Source organism: Halichondria panicea, chromosome 17 (assembly GCF_963675165.1).
Source record: "Halichondria panicea chromosome 17, odHalPani1.1, whole genome shotgun sequence".
NCBI lineage: Eukaryota > Metazoa > Porifera > Demospongiae > Suberitida > Halichondriidae > Halichondria > Halichondria panicea.
The window spans coordinates 5,704,702-5,722,474 of NC_087393.1; the positions used below are offsets into that span (position 1 = coordinate 5,704,702).

General features: G+C 45.8%; 7 protein-coding genes across 10 annotated transcripts in view; 3 read left to right on the top strand and 4 right to left on the bottom strand.

The window, feature by feature from the left end:
* LOC135351539 (cilia- and flagella-associated protein 61-like) overlaps positions 1-4,533 on the bottom strand; it is a 9,013-nt gene extending 4,480 nt beyond the window's left edge. For 2 of the 4 annotated variants that reach the window (XM_064550558.1, XM_064550557.1), the window contains exons 1-18: positions 4,370-4,533; positions 4,167-4,302; positions 4,023-4,099; positions 3,907-3,974; positions 3,610-3,786; positions 3,499-3,563; positions 3,302-3,437; positions 2,986-3,254; positions 2,824-2,924; positions 2,731-2,770; positions 2,609-2,677; positions 2,395-2,468; positions 2,137-2,344; positions 1,917-2,054; positions 1,723-1,832; positions 1,517-1,640; positions 1,383-1,459; positions 1,212-1,331 (exon numbers count right to left, since the gene is read on the bottom strand). In XM_064550558.1, coding sequence (XP_064406628.1) covers positions 1,212-1,331; positions 1,383-1,459; positions 1,517-1,640; positions 1,723-1,832; positions 1,917-2,054; positions 2,137-2,344; positions 2,395-2,468; positions 2,609-2,677; positions 2,731-2,770; positions 2,824-2,924; positions 2,986-3,254; positions 3,302-3,437; positions 3,499-3,563; positions 3,610-3,786; positions 3,907-3,974; positions 4,023-4,099; positions 4,167-4,302; positions 4,370-4,491 — 2,111 coding nt within the window. In that variant the 5' untranslated portion in view covers positions 4,492-4,533. The remainder of the gene's footprint in view (positions 1-1,211; positions 1,332-1,382; positions 1,460-1,516; positions 1,641-1,722; positions 1,833-1,916; positions 2,055-2,136; positions 2,345-2,394; positions 2,469-2,608; positions 2,678-2,730; positions 2,771-2,823; positions 2,925-2,985; positions 3,255-3,301; positions 3,438-3,498; positions 3,564-3,609; positions 3,787-3,906; positions 3,975-4,022; positions 4,100-4,166; positions 4,303-4,369) is intronic. The other 2 variants (XM_064550561.1, XM_064550560.1) reach the window with 2 other exon arrangements.
* Positions 4,533-5,503, top strand: LOC135351576 (large ribosomal subunit protein bL27-like). The gene is made up of 4 exons (XM_064550623.1): positions 4,533-4,667; positions 4,716-4,808; positions 4,879-4,946; positions 5,206-5,503. Exons 1-4 carry the CDS (start codon positions 4,613-4,615, stop codon positions 5,404-5,406), a joined length of 417 nt encoding a protein of 138 aa, XP_064406693.1. The 5' UTR covers positions 4,533-4,612; the 3' UTR covers positions 5,407-5,503.
* LOC135351564 (splicing regulator SDE2-like) lies at positions 5,468-7,102 on the bottom strand. Its single transcript, XM_064550606.1, has 6 exons — positions 6,874-7,102; positions 6,711-6,828; positions 6,508-6,619; positions 6,224-6,460; positions 5,797-6,151; positions 5,468-5,738 (listed from the first exon to the last, which is right to left on the bottom strand). Exons 1-6 carry the CDS (start codon positions 6,976-6,978, stop codon positions 5,541-5,543), a joined length of 1,125 nt encoding a protein of 374 aa, XP_064406676.1. The 5' UTR covers positions 6,979-7,102; the 3' UTR covers positions 5,468-5,540.
* Positions 7,103-7,927: 825 nt separating this feature from the next.
* Positions 7,928-8,987, top strand: LOC135351575 (baculoviral IAP repeat-containing protein 5-like). Its single transcript, XM_064550622.1, has 5 exons — positions 7,928-8,126; positions 8,174-8,283; positions 8,337-8,451; positions 8,502-8,671; positions 8,900-8,987. The coding sequence occupies exons 1-4, from the start codon at positions 8,007-8,009 to the stop codon at positions 8,601-8,603; spliced, it is 447 nt and encodes a 148-aa protein (XP_064406692.1). The 5' UTR covers positions 7,928-8,006; the 3' UTR covers positions 8,604-8,671; positions 8,900-8,987.
* On the bottom strand, positions 8,941-11,876 carry LOC135351555 (coiled-coil domain-containing protein 96-like). The gene is made up of 9 exons (XM_064550596.1): positions 11,696-11,876; positions 10,936-11,634; positions 10,369-10,455; positions 10,254-10,323; positions 10,078-10,192; positions 9,648-10,020; positions 9,465-9,521; positions 9,190-9,321; positions 8,941-9,144 (listed from the first exon to the last, which is right to left on the bottom strand). The coding sequence occupies exons 1-9, from the start codon at positions 11,786-11,788 to the stop codon at positions 9,016-9,018; spliced, it is 1,755 nt and encodes a 584-aa protein (XP_064406666.1). The 5' UTR covers positions 11,789-11,876; the 3' UTR covers positions 8,941-9,015.
* A 74-nt stretch (positions 11,877-11,950) lies between these two features.
* LOC135351568 (thymidine kinase, cytosolic-like) lies at positions 11,951-13,047 on the top strand. Its single transcript, XM_064550612.1, has 5 exons — positions 11,951-12,108; positions 12,171-12,202; positions 12,279-12,576; positions 12,631-12,750; positions 12,796-13,047. The coding sequence occupies exons 1-5, from the start codon at positions 12,049-12,051 to the stop codon at positions 12,955-12,957; spliced, it is 672 nt and encodes a 223-aa protein (XP_064406682.1). The 5' UTR covers positions 11,951-12,048; the 3' UTR covers positions 12,958-13,047.
* A 181-nt stretch (positions 13,048-13,228) lies between these two features.
* Positions 13,229-17,632, bottom strand: LOC135351549 (unconventional myosin-IXb-like). The gene is made up of 20 exons (XM_064550584.1): positions 17,427-17,632; positions 17,107-17,340; positions 16,961-17,038; positions 16,813-16,887; positions 16,659-16,743; positions 16,366-16,602; positions 16,194-16,315; positions 15,868-16,145; positions 15,674-15,805; positions 15,564-15,620; positions 15,376-15,514; positions 15,271-15,331; positions 15,105-15,165; positions 14,783-14,825; positions 14,656-14,721; positions 14,485-14,584; positions 14,157-14,349; positions 13,943-14,110; positions 13,630-13,876; positions 13,229-13,457 (listed from the first exon to the last, which is right to left on the bottom strand). Exons 1-20 carry the CDS (start codon positions 17,529-17,531, stop codon positions 13,380-13,382), a joined length of 2,559 nt encoding a protein of 852 aa, XP_064406654.1. The 5' UTR covers positions 17,532-17,632; the 3' UTR covers positions 13,229-13,379.
* Between the last annotated feature and the right edge of the window lie 141 nt (positions 17,633-17,773).

Here is a 17,773-nt window from a genome sequence, read left to right on the forward strand (position 1 = left end):
TTTTCAGAAAGCTTAGAAAAAAATAGTTCAAATGGTGTCACTAAAAATCATATTTGAGAGATAAAAGTATTTACCAATTTGGCGATACCATGGATAATAGCCCATGGTCCAAGGCCGAAAAATGACAAATTAGGGCCCCGACAAAATTTTGGATTGCAACACATCATTTGAAAGGTCTCTTTCTAAGCTTTCAGAAATTTTTGACATTGGATCAACGATACTCAAGTTAAGGCTGTTGAAAGATGTTCAACTACACCCCCGTTTATTCAATGGTTTGGGGATTCTTTCGGCTGCCATAACTTGAATTCTGTGGATCCAATGTCAAATTTTTGGAAAGCTTAGAAAAAAATAGTTCAAATGGTGTCATTATTAAAAATCATATTTGAGAGATAAAAGTATTTACCAATTTGGCGATACCATGGATAATAGCCCATGGTCCAAGGCCGAAAAATGACAAATTAGGGCCCCGACAAAATTTTGGATTGCAACACATCATTTGAAAGGTCTCTTTCTAAGCTTTCAGAAATTTATAAATTTTTTTACATTGGATCAACGATACTCAAGTTAAGGCTGTTGAAAGATGTTCAACTACACCCCCGTTTATTCAATGGTTTGGGGATTCTTTCAGCTGCCATAACTTGAATTCTGTGTATCCAATGTCAAATTTTGGGGGATTTTCAGAAAGCTTAGAAAAAAATAGTTCAAATGGTGTCATTAAAAATCATATTTGAGAGATAAAAGTATTTACCAATTTGGCGATACCATGGATTATAGCCCATGGTCCAAGGCCGAAAAATGACAAATTAGGGCCCCGACAAAATTTTGGATTGCAACACATCATTTGAAAGGTCTCTTTCTAAGCTTTCAGAAATTTATAAAATTTTTGACATTGGATCAACGATACTCAAGTTAAGGCTGTTGAAAGATGTTCAACTACACCCCCGTTTATTCAATGGTTTAGGGATTGTTTCGGCTGCCATAACTTGAATTCTGTGGATCCAATGTCAAATTTTTGGGGATTTTCAGAAAGCTCAGAAAAAAATAGTTCAAATAGTGTCATTAAAAATCATATTTGAGAGATAAAAGTATTTACCAATTTGGCGATACCATGGATAGCTAGATGGTGGAGTATAAGCAATGGTGGCAAGTGTGTGTGTGTGTGTGTGTGTGTGTGTGTGTGTGTGTGTGTGTGTGTGTGGCAGCCAGGGTACCTGTTGATGGCAGTGAGAGTACCAAGCACAGTGTTGATCCATGTGTCTAAGCCAATGGTGGGTGGGGAGGGCACATCAGTGGGAGAGACTAGTACCACGTTAGAGAAGTGGAGATGAGGGCTATAAAGAGAGAAAGAAAGAGTGTAGCGATTGTTATAGTGGATAGTTCACCAGAATATCAGAGTCTCTAATAGAGAGATGGCAGTTTGAGAAGCACCCACGATCACCACACGACAGTTGATAGAGATCTGCATGACAATATTGATGTTAAGTTAAAGGGTGGGGGTTAAGTGGGAGGGGCTTACTTTGGGTTCAAATGTCAGCTTCCTGTTGGTATGGTAAAGAGCAAAGGGTGGTTTGACCCCTGTGACCTCTGGTAGGGGAGCATTAATACCCAGGCCTTCAGGGTACACCACTTGCCTTCGAGCTCTGTAGGGGAGGAGTTTAGTGGTGCACACACACACACCCACCCACACCCACACCCACACCCACACACACACACACAGCTTACTTGATGGGTATTAGACAGTGTAGTGCAGAGATGAGAGACTGTGGTTTAGGCTGAGAGTCAGAGGAGAGGTGGTAATAGAGGCAGGAACTATTCGATAGTCGGAGGATCTCCTGAGAGTGTGTGGGTGGAGGGTGTGTGTGTGTGTGTGTGTGTGTGTGTGGAGTGTGTCACTGTGGGTGTGTGGGGGGTCTTACTTTAAGGAAGTGCTTAGCGTGCGGACTGAAGGCTGGGTTGAGCACGAGATGATGGAGGTGAGAATGCTGACGAGGCTCGTGATAGTTGTAGTAAATAAAGTCCTCAATGTTATAATGTGAGCAAATATACTCCATATCCTATATACATGTGTGGGGGGTAACACAGGTCATGTGTGTGGGGGGGGGGGGTAACACAGGTCATGTGATGAAGCTACTATACCTCCTTCTCCCTGAGCACTGCCAGTGCTACTAGTTGACTATCAACCTCCGCCACTAGAGCTAGCAGAGGGGTCACCTCTCCGAGGTCACGTCTGGCTCTCAGGAATATTTCCACATCTCCCAACATGTCATCACGTGAGGAGAGGTCAAAGGTCAAAGCTTTGAGTGCAGGGAGGTCAACTGTAGTAGCTTCACGCACAATGAATGAGCTGTGTACAGAACATGTACATGCATGCACACTGATGTGTGAGTGGCTCACTCCAGTAACGATGCCTTGTGTGCTAGGAAGAGCTCTTGAGGGAGGCAGGTACCAGGGCGTGGGGGAACTGCCTCCTATAGTGCATCAGGTAAGTCAAAGCTACTACATACAGTTTATTTGTGAAAATGGACAAATCCTGACTCAAGTTATGGGCTGTCAGAGAAGCTCCCTTCCTAACCCTAATCCCTAGGGAGCAGAGCTGCTATTAACGTACTGTGAAGTGTGTGAGTAGTGGTAGGTCTCCACTCGAGTGTGGTTGGGTTAGTAGCAAGAACTCATGCTCCTGAGGAGATAGTCTATTACACAGCTAGCAGTACAGCATTGGCCGAGACTTACTGGAAACAACTTGAAGACTGCTGGGAGGAAGTCCACACTCCTGCACACAGTGGACACATAGACACACCATACACTATATGCTAGTGTCATTACCTCATCTCGTATCTCTCATCAATAGCAAACAGTTGAATGGCCACCGCACACGCCTCCCCCTGTAGACTGTACACCTTAGTATCGACCTTTGACCCTTGTACCTGTAGCGCCCAGTACAATGTCAGTGGTGTGTGTGTGTGTGTGTGTGTGTGTGTGTGTCACCTCCTCCAGTGTTGAGTTATCAGGTGTATTCTCCGCACAACTCTCTTGTGACAAGCAACTATCAGCAGTACTTGTGCTTGTGTGAGCTGTGTCTGCGTGGGCTGTGCTTGTGCTTGTGTGAGCTGTGTCTGCGTGGGCTGTGCTTGTGCTTGTGTGAGCTGTGTCTGCGTGGGCTGTACTTGTGCTTGTGTGAGCTGTGTCTATGTGGGCTGTGCTTGTGTGGGCTGTGCTTGTGTGGGCTGTGTCTATGTGGGCGGTGCTGGTGTGAGCTAAGGGACCTAGATTATGGAGACAGATGCACACACTATGAGGGTACCTTGAGAGGAAAGTATTGTGTCTTGAGGATGAGGTTTCCTGAGGAGATGATAGGGCTCCAATACATAGGAGGCAGTGAGGAGATCAATATCCACACATGTGGTCACACTCATTACACCTACTGCATGACCGTCCACCTAGCAGAGGGGTGTGGTCACTATAGGAACGGGTGTGGTCAATATAGTGGGTGTGGCTTACCTCAGCCACGAGGGTCTGGTGATCTGTGTCTTGAGAAGCTATTAACTCAGAGAGGAAATAGTCCCCTGCACATACACACAATAATGAGAGTGAGGTCAGGTAGTACCTTACCATAGAGGCTAGTGATGTTGTGTGAATGCTCTACTAGTATTGGTAGCAGGTCATCACTGTCCTCCACACAGGCTGGTCTTATATACAGTGTGGGGAAGTGTGTGTGTCTGTGTGTGGCGTACACAGCTAGGTCCTCTTGACAACACAGAGGAGAGAAGTGACTAGACAGTGCAGGACCTATAGGAGGGGTAGTCTCATGGATCAGCCCCCTCCTGAGAAGCATCTCAGGAGGGGGCTGATCCATGAGACTATAGGAGGGGTATGAGGGTACAAGGGATAGGGGTGCATGCAGTGTACCAATATGTGTGTGAGTGGGTGTCACTAGTAGGAGGTACTGCAGTAGAGGGGCCGTCATGTACACAGTCCTGTGAGGGGAGGGGAGTGGGCGGGTGTGAGGGTGGAGTGGGCGTTACCTCAGTATCTCAGTGACTGCTCCCTGATGAAAGTTGTCCTTGGCCACAAATAAGCACAAGAATAAAGTATTGACAGGCTGTGGGGGGTAATAATGTGCAGGGTGGGGGGTAGTGTGTTGTATTGAACACATCACACCCACTCACTGATGGGCGATAGAGGTCAGAGTTCAACCATGAGGTCCAATCCGTGGGGAGAGTGGAGAGTGTGTCAGTGAGAGACATGTGGCCCACGAGACTACCCTCACCAGACAACAGGCTGATACCGAGACTAGCATGCTCTCTGCACAAAAATTGAATTATCCCAGCCCCGCCCACTTTTCAGTGGACACTAGTAAACTCTTCCTTACATTATGTGCTCTGGATTGACTCTTCCAAAGAGCGCCTCTGTGTGTCTAGTGATCAGCCCACGCACTCCTCCTGCGTCACTGCTCTCTGAGCGCTTAGATACAAACTTCTGAACAGTCGCCATGTTATTGCTTGGCAATATTCAATATGTTGCTATGGCAACTTACAAAGCCGGTAAACACGAGCTTAGGGGGCGTGGCCATTGCTAGCTATGGATTCTAATTATTGCCCACTGTCCCCCAAGCATGGCTGCTCTACTCGCTCGATGGTGTCTTTACTCTAGCGCTGTGTACAAGCAAGGTAAGTGCTGTGAAGGTTACTCAATACAATAGTGACAAGTGTGTGCAGATTGTGTGAGGTGGGCGAGTAAGAAAGCTGGAGGGAGCACTCGCAATGGCCGCAAGACGGCTGGTAGGAGACTAGGTCTTAAGTGTGGAGATGGTAGGTGTACAGTGTCTAGTCGCGTTGTGTGTGTGTGTGTGTGTGTGTGTGTGAGGTGTTAGTTGTATAGGGGAGACTGTGAGAGCTGGGAACATCATCGTGCGTCAGAGAGGTACACGTTTCCACCCAGGAACTAATGTGAGCTACTTATAGTATCTCATGTGCTCCCCTCCCCTCCCCTCCCCTCATGTGCTCCCCTTCCCTCATGTGCTCCCTCCCCTCCCCTCATGTGCTCCCCTCTCCTCATGTGCTCCCCTCCCCTCCCCTCCCCTCATGTGCTCCCCTCTCCTCATTTGCTCCCTCCCCTCATGTGCTCCCCTCCCCTCCCCTCATGTGCTCCCTCCCCTCATGTGCTCCCTCCCCTCCCCTCCCCTCATATGCTCCCCTCCCCTACTAGGTGGGCATGGGAAGGGACCACACATTGTTTGCACTCTCTGAGGGTTGCGTACAGTACAGCCGAGTTGCTAGGAAACCACTGCCTCCAGTGAAAGGACAGAAATGGATTAAGAAGCCGTGGAGAAAGTTTGTGAATGTTGTAGCAACTACCAAGACTCACCAACTAACTCTCACAAGCATAGTACAACATTCTGCATTGTAAACATCGATCGATCAGCATTAATATTATTGTATTATTGTCTGTTATTACGTTGCTAGCCGACTTGTCAATAATACAATTCTTGAGAATTAACAGTGAATTATGATGACATATGGGCAAGTCAGATCTAATAATGTTCATTTCTTCTTTGTCTTGGCCAGCAATTTGGCTGGTATTTGTTCTTTACAGAGCCCCTTGATACTGAACAGTCTCCGTGCTCTCTCTAATGGTGTCCCCCCACACTTGAGACCTCTAGATGACAATGACCTCTTTAGTAGCTCTCCTCCTACTGCCAATAGATCCTCCACACTAGAGTATTGGCCAGGGTCCACCACCTGGATAGTGGGGTAGGGGCCGGGGTAAACACATACAAGTATCCATACTCACACTTACCTCCTCCAAGCTGACAACAGCACTGACTCCCGGTGGTGTTGGTGGGACAGCACTGACTCCCGGTGGTGTTGATGGGGCAGCACTGACTCCCGGTGGTGTTGGTGGGACAGCACTGACTCCCGGTGGTGTTGGTGGGGCAGCACTGACTCCCGGTGGTGTTGGTGGGGCAGCACTGACTCCCAGTGGTGGGCTGTCAGGAGAGGTCCCCTCTTTTGGAGATGGGCTGCCCTCTTTATTAGATGGTCGCATGACTTGACTGATAACCACCTCCTCACAAGAGCCACTGTGACTAGCAGAGGGAGATGGTGAGCTGTCATCATCATCAGAACTGCTGCTCAAGTCTTCAGAATGCATCCTATATACACACACACACACACACACACACAGCAGTTGGTACACAGTTGAATGCGTGTGGGGGCTTACATACCAAAGCTTAGCTTTCTTGGCAGGAGGTAGTGATGATGATGATGATGGGTCGTTGTCTTGCTGTAGCCCACGCTTCAATGACTCTGCCATTCCCTCTTCAGTTGAGCGAATTGCATCCATGTAGGAAGAGTCATCAAATGTATGTCGAGGCTCCTCTAGCAACTTTTGCTGCCTCCTTTTCTTTCGCTCAGTACGCTGTCTGTTGCGGTCACTCTCTCCAGCCACCCACTCGGCCACTCTACACACAATAACATAACACTTAACTATAACTATCTTAATCCTCACTTCTTTTCGTTTTTTATGTCCCTCATCCTGCGGCCAGATATGTCCCTACAAGCAGACTTGTCAGCATTCCTGTTTCTGTGAGATCCAGTCGCTCGAATCAATGAACCAAATCCTGCACATACACACAAACGATAGCATAACTCTATCTGAACGGGCTCAGACAATCGTTGAATTTGAGCCATGAGTTAGAGACTATGGCATACCTCCCTTTCCCCCGCACAGTCGATAATGAGCTGTGAGCACACATAGCTGAGAGGAGGGGGTTATGACATCATCATCATCCAGGGGGGACCCCCCACAGCACAGGTAATAATCAGCACACTATGTGGGGGGTATGTGGACTACTCAATACTAGCATTAACTCACATGCCCTGGAGACACTCTCTCCTTGAGCTGCTTGACAGTGCTAGTTTTCACCAAGCACAAGCTAACAGGCTTTCTAAGACCAACTAACACAACATTGGTAGACATCTTTATTATTCTGGATTCAGAGTTAGAGGTCACAGGTTAAAGTACTAAGTACACTAGTTTTAATTATTTCTAAAGGGGCGTGTCACAAGAGAAAAGGGGCGGGGCTGAATTAATCACAGCTCATTATATGGGCAGTCAAAGTTCCTCTCAAAACAAGCCCTGACAATTAACCATGCTTTGTAATGGGGGGGAGTACAGCGGCACCAACTACACAACTCTTTAATCATGGACACAAGGGGGAGTACAGCGCATTGAAAGCACCATTAATAATATTCACACAAAACACCATAAATATAGTTTGATAAGCAAATTTCATAATAAAAACAATCAATATCAAAACTAAGAGATGCATTCTGTAGCTCTAGACAAGGCCTATCACATGACATGCTCAGATCACAGTTCTGGTGGGGGAAAGAGTCACACTCTGCACGCGGCAGTACTCACTATTTTTTAATTGTGTTCCTTTATCTGCAGAACAAGATGTCCAAAGGGTGTTCCAAGAACTCCACAGTGTCACCTTGTAACTCCTTCATCATCTGTTGTCATAGCACCTTCTCACTGACTCCGCCCCTCTTGTGCTCTCCATCACTGTACGCAATGAAGTAACAGGTCAACAAATGTGTAGCAATGGATGCATTTGATACAGAGGCTGTATAGTTTGATCACTAGTAATGATATCTATTAGCAGATATTGACATCTAAAGCAGCCTATACACTATACTAGGTGGTCCACTTTTGATCATGACTAGCCACTCACTTGTACTCGCTGCGATGCTCTTTGCCTCGTAATCTATTGCTGCTGGCCTTTTGGGTGAGTATCCATCCGATATCCAGCCTTGTAGAAGCTCCTAGAGGGAAGGACAAGTGAACGCTTTTCCTCACCAGCCAGACCCATCTTGTGTGTGAGCATGTCTGGTAAAGGGTCATAAAATTTATATAGTACAACAGAAAGGCGTGGTCTCGGGAGAGGAGAGCTAGAGAGAGACCAGTGCAGCGCAGTACAGTACAGTCAAGGAACATTAACAAGAATGAGCACAGGAGACGGGAGGAGTATAGAAACAAGTTCCCTGTACCTGGTTGAGGACAGAGTAACGACATTTGAGGGCAGCCGGTGGCCGTTTGAGTCAGGAACTTGTACTGCTGTCAAGGTATAAAATAGCACACTGTTTGTACACTGTATCCCTGATCTGCTTAGATGGCTGAGGCTGGCTTCTATTACTGTGGCAGTGTAAGCAACCCAGACTGGGTGCGTTGCGTTGTGTGTCACCAAGACATGGAGGGATGGGAGGAGTCAGATAATCCAACGTAAAGCAATCGTAATAATAATAGTAGCTGTATAAATGTGTGTATGTTCTCAGCAAGGAGCACAAGCGTAGTACACCAGGCTGTGCCTACCTCAAGCTCAAGGACCCCTACAAGATCACATTCGCTGATGTACTGGAACTGGAGAGATGTTCTATAGAGAACTATTCTGTGAGTTAGTCTGCTCAATAATAATTACAATTGTTGACCCGATATTGCAGAGTTTAGAAGAAGAGAAGCTGGTCAATGATCTCGAGAGTCTTGTTGATCAAATGAGGGACCAATTAACAGCAGCCGTCAAAAATATTCAAACTACATATTAAATTAATAGCTACAAGCCTCTTATTATTATCGAGTAGATCTATAATTTTTATTATCTTAAATTGATAATTACCGTATAGCGCGAAATTTTCGAGGCACTTATATTTCGTGGATTGGCCTCTAAAAGCCATTTCGTTGCACAATGTTCGCGGAATGACTGCTTACCGGAAGCCACGCCTTTAGATCTTGCACGTTATAGCAGGTAAAGAACGATTTTCGTGGACTTAATTTTCGTGTAGGATTGCTAACCCACGAAATCCACGAAAATTAAGCCCCTCGAAAATTTCGCGCTATACGGTATTATACTGTGTTCATAATAGATATTATCTATAATTATAATTATGCCTTTTGTCAACAACAATTTTGATTATAATTATGTATACACATGTACAGCACATAATGTACTTGTAAGGTTCACATTATTATGTGATGAGAGTTGATAGTTTTGGCTTGCTCTATCTTTCTCCTGAGTCCCTCACACACAAGTGAGAGCTCAGAGTGTCTTTGCTGCAGTGCTTCTAGTCGACACACCAACTCCTCATTCTAATAGAGGGAAGAATAAGACACACACAAAATAGATGCACCCACCTCGCCCTTTCTTTCCTCATAATCTCTTAATAAGACCTTGTGGCCTACCAAACCGCCACGCTGCTTGAGTCTTGTATTGTCCATCCTCAGTAAATCCCTGGCTTGCTTGAGTCTTGTTAGGTGGTCTCGGCTCTAATAAGCATACACAGCAATAATAATAATAGGAGCACACAGCAATAGGGGCACACAGCAATAAGCAATATCTTACAGCTATATGGCCTACTGAATAGTAGGTAGGGTAACTGAACACATAAGGGGAGAAGGAGCTGCCTTACCTTGGCTACAACAGTGTCCATAGAGCCTAGTGTACTCCTCTTGTCAACACTCTCAATCTACACAAGGCTTTCTATAAATCACACAATAATAGATGGATTTCAGGTTGCTATACTGAAACTACTCTGAGCACCTCATTCACACACACTGGGTATGTGCTGACTGCACATGCAATAACTTAATACCTGTAAGAATTGTAGCTTCTCCTTGACATGAGTGAGTACTTGTACAGTGGAAGTAACTTTCCGACGAAGCTTTAAGATGTCTTCATTTCTTTCCTCAATCTTTTCATTCAAGTCTACATTGTTTATCTTGAGCTGCTCAAAGTCTATCATGTGCAGGCCCTCAGCTAACTGCTCCTTCTTCCTCACAAGTCCCTCTAGTTTGGTGATCTTGTTCTGCAGTTTAATGTTCTCCAACCTTACAGCAATCACCTCTACCTCCTTCTGCTCCTCCCAGCTATGGTACTCATCCAACTCCTGAGCTGTCAGTTTCTTGCCACTGCGACTAGTAACTGCCATCAGACATGTCTCTTTCTTGTACTCAGCAAACTCAGCACTATATTGATGACCAATAACACTCCGTGTGTGCACAGTGTGATAATGTGTTACTTACTTGACTTGTATGACTAGACCCAGTTTCTCCTCCCTAAGAGCTCTGAGTTCTCCCTCTTGCTGTGTAAAGGATTCGTGCAGTCCAGCCATCTCCAACTGGAGTCTATCAAGAGCCACTGCATACAGAGGTCATAATTATATCTACACTGTGTGCACGTGGTGTGTGTGTGTGTGTACCTAGACACTGTGTATATCTCATCTCTTGATCAGCCACAGTACGCCCAGCGGCATCAGAGCTATCATCAGACTATAGGGGGGGATATGAGGTGGTATATGGGGGGTTGGCACTCACTCTCTTCCTGGTTAAGAGATGCTCTGCAATCTTATGCTCTAATTGTCCACAGAGAGCTCTCAATCGTTCCTTCTCAACCAGCTCCTCCTACAATAATTATGTGATGTATAATATTATGGGCAACGCAGTATAGAGCTACAGTAGTGCACTTGCAACAGAGAATTGCCAAACAGCAAAACCACAATTTAGATATGAACATTAATCAGGGCCAAAACTGAAAGGGGAAATTATATTTAGCATACATGTAGTTATTCACTTCTGATTCTACAAAATAATTCTGAGAAAAAAAAAATACGGAACCTAATCTACCAAGAAAGAACTTGATTATGTACTTGACAGGAGTATAATTTTTTATGAGTTAGGGAAATTACTTATTGATTTGTAGAAAAGTCCCCCAAGAGGGAATCGAACCCACACCTTATCTATCATATGATCTACAAGCCACCACCCTAACCACTAAGCCACACTCCCAGAGATCTATTCTACATGTGATAAAATAATAATTATTGTGGTTTTGCTGTTAGGTAATTCTCTGTTGCAAGTGCACTGCAATCCACTGTATCTCACCTGGAGACTGGCTAGTAACCATTCTCTGTCCACCAACTCCCCCTCTTCTTCCCCCTCTTCAAGAATGTCTATCAATGGCACAGCACCACTCACTGGACGCCCCTCCTCACCGCTCACCGGACGCCCAATCACTGAACGCCCCTCCTCACCGCTCACCGGATGCCCACTCGCTGAACGCTGCTCCAGGTCTGTAGCTAGCTTCTCTACTTCCTCCACTGGTTCATTGTCACCAGCTACTGCCTCCACTGGTTCATTGTCATCAGCTACTGTCTCCACTGGTTCATTGTCACCAGCTACTGTCTCCACTGGTTCATTGTCACCAGCTACTGTCTCCACTGGTTCATTGTCACTAGCTACTGTCTCCACTGGTTCATTGTCACCAGCTAATGTCTCTACTGGTTCATTGTCACCAGCTACTGCCTCCACTGGTTCATTGTCACCAGCTACTGTCTCCACTGGCTCCACTGGTTCATTGTCACCAGCTACTGTCTCCACTGGCTCCACTGGTTCATTGCCACCAGCTACTGTCTCCACTGTCTCTATTGGTTCACTAGGTAGCTCCTCTGGTTCATGGCTGCTTTCTTGAGGCTCTGTAGACAACTCTTGACTAGCTGGGGTCTCTTCCTGGATAGTAGGATCTTGAGTGGTGGTCTCTTGAGTGGCATTATCCTGCACAGGGTCCCCACTAGTAGACACCTCCTGTAAAACACAATCACTGCATGTACAACTAGTGTATCGATCTAGTAGAGGACTTGACTACCTTTGTTTCTTCTGCTGAAACTTCTTGTACTACATTTTCCTCCACTTCTTCATCTTTATCCTCAATAGAAAGTTCTATCAGTTCTTCTGCCATTATACTGTACTGTACTAGTCGAATCGTTGCGTCGGCCAGGGAATTAATTGTTTACAATGGGCTTTACTTGAATTTCCATGGCAACATCATAACGGGCACCTATTCTAATTAAATCTCACCTCATTTAATACGCGGCGGTATTTGAAACACAATGCTTTCTCTGCAATTTGATTTGTTAGATTGTAAAGTATGTACGCGGGAACATTGTCAGTGTCTACTATTATAATTTAATATTGTCAAAGAGAAGGATCTAGGAAGAGATGTCTTGTGTGAGTGCGACTAGTCAGTACCTGTCTGCCATCAGCCGAGGTCATGTGCAGGTAACTAGTCTATCCCTAGGCTTAGCGTGGCTTACTGTACATGTGCTTGTCTCTCTCTGTAGCTCATTCTGGGCCCAATGTTTTCTGGGAAAACGTAAGTATGACATCACGTACCTATACTGCCACTCTACTGTACACCCCCACATTGCTTACCGCCCACACACGTACAGGACGGAGCTGATACGACGGATGCGAAGGTTTCAAGTGGCTAATTATGCTTGTCTCATTGTCAAATACGCCAAGGATGATCGCTATAGCAACCAGGATGTGTCAACCCATGATCGCCAGATGACCCACGGTATTGCAGCTACTTTACTCAGAGACATAAAGAGTCAAGCACACAAGTTCAACGTGATTGGCATAGATGAAGGCCAATTCTTCCCAGACATTGTGGACTTCTGTGAGGAGATGGCCAATGCTGGAAAGACAGTTATAGTAGCAGCCTTGGATGGAACCTTTCAGCGGAAAGTATGTGTGTGCAACTCTTTGATTCATTTACTATAATTATGCTGCCCCTACCAGCCATTTGGACCTATCTTGAACCTTGTACCTCTGGCTGAGAGTGTTGTCAAGCTCAAGGCGGTGTGTATGGTGTGTTACAATGATGCAGCCTTCACCAAAAGACTGGGTACTGAACAAGAGGTGAGCACCTCCCACCCACTCTCTGTGTGTGTGATTTGTGTGTAGGTGGAGGTGATTGGAGGCACAGACAAGTACATGGCCGTGTGTAGGACGTGTTACAGCTTGCCGGACACACCCACTCTCTCAGCTAAAGAGATCACTCCAGTGCGTGGAAGTGCTCAACTGACTAATGGAAGACATCTCTTCTCTAATGAACAATTACACTAGAACTAATTATAATTACTCTTATAAGCACTTGATTTTATTTCCTCTTTTATACATTTAATAACTTAGAACTATGATAATAATTATATTGAACCTGATAATCATAACAGCATGCGAGCGTATACAGAGAATTAATATCAAGTTGGTTGGCAGAAGGTTAAACCATGACCACTAATTATGCATTAGTAAAGTACGTGTGTGAATGAGATGGTCATGGATGGCTGCACTTTAACTTTTAACTTCTGCCAACCAACCTCTGCTGTCTGTATCATCATTACCATCAGTCAAAAATGTTTAAGTGGGCACAAAAATTAATTAAGAGGTCACTGACAGAATATTATTAGTAATTATGAGGAGATCGTTCATTTTGTTGAATACAGCAGTTCATATATAATTGTGATTAGAGACATAGTCCGTGTAAAAGGTCATAGGTCAGAGTACGTGGGTTTGTCTCTGCTCATTCGCGGGGGTCGAGAGGTGGATGGACTGTTCGGGGGCGTGAGCTGCACACAACACACACACAGTCACACATGCACACATCATTACATAATTTATCAAACGTTTTTAGGTTCTTATAATTATGGGCAAAATTCTTGAATGCTAAAATTGAGTTATGGCATCTGAAAGAGTGCATTGATAACAGGCAGGCCGGGGTGTGGTTGTAACTGAACATACCCTTAGCTCTGTGTACTGATGAGGCATGTGTATCTGAGCCCCTTGATGCTCTACTATGAGATAGCCTCTCTTGTGTGAGCGGCCCAACACATACACCTCATCACCAGGACGTAACAGACCACCTTCTGGATAACAACACTTCATTACTCTCCATTGGGGGAAGCCCACTTTATAACTTCCCACAATCGTGTAGTTACGCACTGTATACACTTTCTCTCCATTAGGTGCTACTGGTGGTACAGTCTTGCTGTGTGTGTGTGTGTGTGTGTGGGTGGGTCACATCATACACACTAGCTACTACAGAGGGCCTCACGTTAGCTTGGTCTGAGCTTCCCCCTGTAGTCTAGCAGCACGCAAGGAAACCATCAATTGAGGCCAATGCTGGCGACACAAGAACCTCCGTACAGCAGCTTGTATCCTTACAGCCGCTCTGTTCAGAATGAGCAGTCTCATATGCTCAAGACATCGAAATAGCTCTTCACTGCATTAAATAATGATATACAAGGATATATCATTATGAGGCTAACTTGAGGAATATCTGTGTGTTGCCAATAGCATAGTGCTCTTGTGATAGTTCCACTTCTTCTAGCACTCTACTCAGAGCTGCTAACATTCCCTCTAGCACTTCAGCAGGATGCATGTTGGGCAGTGGCACATAGTCAGGAACAAGGGTGCAGTACTTGCCAATGAAGTCATCAAAACTCATAAAATGAAGAAAACCTGTTCAGGTAAATGGAAGATTGGGGCTAAGCACACTATAATATATCGGACGTTCACAGCACAAGTTATGGCCTCTCAAACTTATCTACGAAAACAGGTCTGATTCTTGTAACAATTATACTAGTTGTGACGTACCAGTTTGCACAAGGTCCACTGTCTCAAATACTGCCAGTGTTTGTATCTGCCCTGACACATAGTCTCTGTCAAACTGCCCAGGTGTCTGGTCAGGGTTGGACTATATAGGGGGGGGGGGGGGGGGTGAGTGTGGTAGGGGACTATAAGGGGGGGTGGTGGTGAGTGTGGTACCTTTATACAGCGAACAAAGAATGGTTGGCAAGAATTCAAAACAGTCAGAGCATCTTTAAAGTTTGCCTGCATGTGGAGAGAATGCATAAGCAGAGAATGCAAGCTATTATAGACACTCTTGTAGTACCTGAAAGTCCTGGATGAAGGTGGTGGGTGGTTTGGACTCATGGCTGTGTGTGTGTGTGTGTGTGTGTGTGTGTGTGTGTGTGTGTGTGTGTGTGTGTGTGTGTGTGTGTGTCAGAGTACAACTCATTATCTGTGGCAACCAGAACAAAATACATGTAAGTGTTTGTCTGATGGTTTGGTGGGTTGTACAATAGTAGCTGATACATGAGGCAGCTCAGCCTCATTACTCTCAGCACTCTACCTTCACAGTACATGCAATCTACTGTATAATCAGTCTCCAGTACAATATGAGTACACATGTAGTTACACGAAGTGTGACATACGGTGAGTGTTGAAGGTAGGCTGGAGTTAGTCTGCACATTTGACCCTTTGGAGTCCCATCACCTGCACACACACACACACACACACACACACACACACAGAGGGGGAGGTTAGCACGCACACACACACACACACACACACACTACACAATATTGTTGAAGCACTTACTGTGCAAGTCTCTGTTGAGCTCCACAGCAAACAAGTGAGCAACAAACCCAAAGTTACACTCCTGCATAAACTAGTGTACACACGCCCACACACACGCCCACACACCTTGGTGTTGAAGGTGGCCACTATATCATCAGCAATAGTGTCTGCATTAGCATTGAGGAGACTGTAGATGTCATACACCACATCCCCGGCAAAGTGGCGAATAGCAAAAGTTGATGAGGATCCTCCGGGAGGCAAGAAGCTGGGGGGTCACAAACGAATGCGTGTGGGGGGTCACAATGTACACACACCTTTTGTTAGTATGGAACCTTGCTCTTAGTCGCACTCGTATGTCCTCAGAAGACACTCTACACAACATGAGGTTATGATCACGTTACCGTGGTGATAGAATACACGTTACCTTGGTGATAGGGTCTCTTGATTGATGAGATGTGTGAGTGTGTGTGACCCGCCCACGCCACCTCCGAGTAGAGTCAAACAAGGAGTGTGGTCATAAAGGCTGCTCTCAAACAATGGGTCCACCCCCTCAGCGCTACACAGGGGTCAGAGTACATACACAGGGTCAGAGTACACACACAGAGTGGAGGGGCTTACTTGCACTGATCTACAGTGGCTCTGAACAATGATCGTGTGTAATAATCTTGTAAACTCTCAGACACGAGATTTCCACACAAGGCTTCTAGAGAGTTGACCTCTGCATTCTCAAACCCAAACATGTCCACTACATGAAGAGTAGCGTCATCAGGGGGTGGAGGTTGTGAACCCTGTGACCTTTGGGCCGCTCCTCGTAATAAAGTGTTGATACGCCTCAAAATGGCAACTATTGTGCGAATGTACAGAGACTTTGCCAGAGCGTCCCGTGCACCGTTTGACTGTGTGTGAGGTGTGGATGAGTGGGCGTGTGTGAGGGTGTGACTTACAGCAGCTGCCGAACATGGCGCTTGTACGGCCTCTCCCCTTTCACTAGCATATGTACGAAGAGTGAGTCCTTGTTGTAGTTGCTGAGGTTGTACTCCCAACAAACCAGCCACTGCACCAAGCTCTGCACAGTGTGTGTGTGTGTGTGTGTGTAGTGTGTGAGGGGTAGGTTACCGTCTGCTCCCTGCATTGAGAGCTCTTGATTCTTTGCTTCATAGAACAAGACATTGCCCAACAAGAGAACAGCTACTAACACCTTGACCACATCTGTGAGTGGAATACCAAGCTGGGCCAGAGATGACTTCCATGCTTCAAAATGATTTGCCAAAACTTGTTGTGACTCTCGTGGCTCTAGTCCCTGAGACAAGTAGTGGAGGGTTCGAGGTTCATGATAGCTCAGAGCTAGCTTATCTGTAGATAGGTGATGGTTAGGATACACACACACATACACACATACGCCCACTCACTCCTCTCCTCAGGAGTTAGGCCAGCTAGTAGTTGGTAGAATATGTGGAAGTTCTGTTCACTTTGTTTGGTACCCACAACTCTTGTCTGAAGGGGAGAGTGGGTGTGATGTGTGTGAGGGGAGTGGGTGTGAGGGACACATGTACAGAGGCTAACCTGGTCCAGAAAGAAACAGTTGATCTTGACTTTAGTGATGATCTGCCCAGCAAACCCAAAGTCCACCATTCTCCCCTACACACACACACACACACACACACACACACACACACACTCAAGCGTGTATGATGGTTATAGAGTAGCTTACAATACGAGAAGATTCTTTATTTCCAGCAGTGGCTGCAGATCCTAGTGCTTTGAGTACCACAGAAGATACTTGCCAGTACTGTAATACACACACACACACACACACACACGTAAACACGTACAAACGCACGTAAACACACTATGTACCTTGCGCAGGTTTTGGAGCCAGTCACTTTTGTGAGCAGTTTGGAACATTTTCAGGAGAACTTGATCGGCAGTGAATGTTTTGCCAGCTCCAGAGAGTCCATTGAACAAGAGAGCACGAGGTTTAGAGGAGAGCTCTGATAATACATTCTCCACGAGACGCTTCAATACAGCGTGTGTGGTAGGGGAGGGTGCCTCAAAAGAGTTGACAGCCAACAACACTGGGCCCACCCACGTCTGTGTATGTGTGTGTGTGTGTGTGTGTGTACGTACGTGTGTGTGTATCAGCTCTTGGGCATGGGATACTCTATAAAAGCACTCACATAGCATTGCCTATTGATGAATCTCTGCTGTAGCGTCTGAAGGATAGCTTCAACTGTAAGAGGCCCGTTCAGATCAGCTAGATCGAAGAACTGCGAGTCAGACATGTTCAAACTCTACTGTACTACGGTACTAGTACACACATATAATAGGTTAGCTGTACTGTGTCACTACTGCCTTCTACCTGAGGAGGTTGGGCCCAGCTTATTGCCCCACCCCTCAATCCCAAACTCAATCCCTGGGCAACAAACCAAGTCTAACCGAGAAGGCCTTTTACTTGTCCAATCGATCCGGGACCTGACAAGACTATACCAGTACAAGTACTAGAGAACTGAGGTTCATAATAATG

What these genes read in the sequence shown, in the direction of transcription:
- LOC135351576 (XM_064550623.1), top strand. Translation starts at nt 4,613, where the DNA reads ATGGCTGCTCTACTCGCTCGATGGTGTCTTTACTCTAGCGCTGTGTAC. An exon ending in TAGCGCTGTGTACAAGCAAG is followed by an intron (nt 4,668 to 4,715) that starts GTAAGTGCTGTG and finishes AAGTGTGTGCAG; the next exon opens with ATTGTGTGAGGTGGGCGAGT. An exon ending in AGGTCTTAAGTGTGGAGATG is followed by an intron (nt 4,809 to 4,878) that starts GTAGGTGTACAG and finishes TTAGTTGTATAG; the next exon opens with GGGAGACTGTGAGAGCTGGG.
- LOC135351564 (XM_064550606.1), bottom strand. Translation starts at nt 6,978, where the DNA reads ATGTCTACCAATGTTGTGTTAGTTGGTCTTAGAAAGCCTGTTAGCTTG. An exon ending in GACATAAAAAACGAAAAGAA is followed by an intron (nt 6,461 to 6,507) that starts GTGAGGATTAAG and finishes TATTGTGTGTAG; the next exon opens with AGTGGCCGAGTGGGTGGCTG. An exon ending in CTGTTGTCAGCTTGGAGGAG is followed by an intron (nt 5,739 to 5,796) that starts GTAAGTGTGAGT and finishes CCCACTATCCAG; the next exon opens with GTGGTGGACCCTGGCCAATA.
- LOC135351575 (XM_064550622.1), top strand. Translation starts at nt 8,007, where the DNA reads ATGAGCACAGGAGACGGGAGGAGTATAGAAACAAGTTCCCTGTACCTG. An exon ending in GAACTTGTACTGCTGTCAAG is followed by an intron (nt 8,127 to 8,173) that starts GTATAAAATAGC and finishes TGATCTGCTTAG; the next exon opens with ATGGCTGAGGCTGGCTTCTA. An exon ending in GTTCTATAGAGAACTATTCT is followed by an intron (nt 8,452 to 8,501) that starts GTGAGTTAGTCT and finishes CCGATATTGCAG; the next exon opens with AGTTTAGAAGAAGAGAAGCT.
- LOC135351555 (XM_064550596.1), bottom strand. Translation starts at nt 11,788, where the DNA reads ATGGCAGAAGAACTGATAGAACTTTCTATTGAGGATAAAGATGAAGAA. An exon ending in ATCTCTTAACCAGGAAGAGA is followed by an intron (nt 10,324 to 10,368) that starts GTGAGTGCCAAC and finishes CCCCCCCTATAG; the next exon opens with TCTGATGATAGCTCTGATGC. An exon ending in GGTCTAGTCATACAAGTCAA is followed by an intron (nt 10,021 to 10,077) that starts GTAAGTAACACA and finishes TCATCAATATAG; the next exon opens with TGCTGAGTTTGCTGAGTACA.
- LOC135351568 (XM_064550612.1), top strand. Translation starts at nt 12,049, where the DNA reads ATGTCTTGTGTGAGTGCGACTAGTCAGTACCTGTCTGCCATCAGCCGA. An exon ending in ATGGAACCTTTCAGCGGAAA is followed by an intron (nt 12,577 to 12,630) that starts GTATGTGTGTGC and finishes TGCCCCTACCAG; the next exon opens with CCATTTGGACCTATCTTGAA. An exon ending in GACTGGGTACTGAACAAGAG is followed by an intron (nt 12,751 to 12,795) that starts GTGAGCACCTCC and finishes ATTTGTGTGTAG; the next exon opens with GTGGAGGTGATTGGAGGCAC.
- LOC135351549 (XM_064550584.1), bottom strand. Translation starts at nt 17,531, where the DNA reads ATGTCTGACTCGCAGTTCTTCGATCTAGCTGATCTGAACGGGCCTCTT. An exon ending in ATAAAGAATCTTCTCGTATT is followed by an intron (nt 16,888 to 16,960) that starts GTAAGCTACTCT and finishes GTGTGTGTGTAG; the next exon opens with GGGAGAATGGTGGACTTTGG. An exon ending in AGTGGACCTTGTGCAAACTG is followed by an intron (nt 14,350 to 14,484) that starts GTACGTCACAAC and finishes TTACCTGAACAG; the next exon opens with GTTTTCTTCATTTTATGAGT.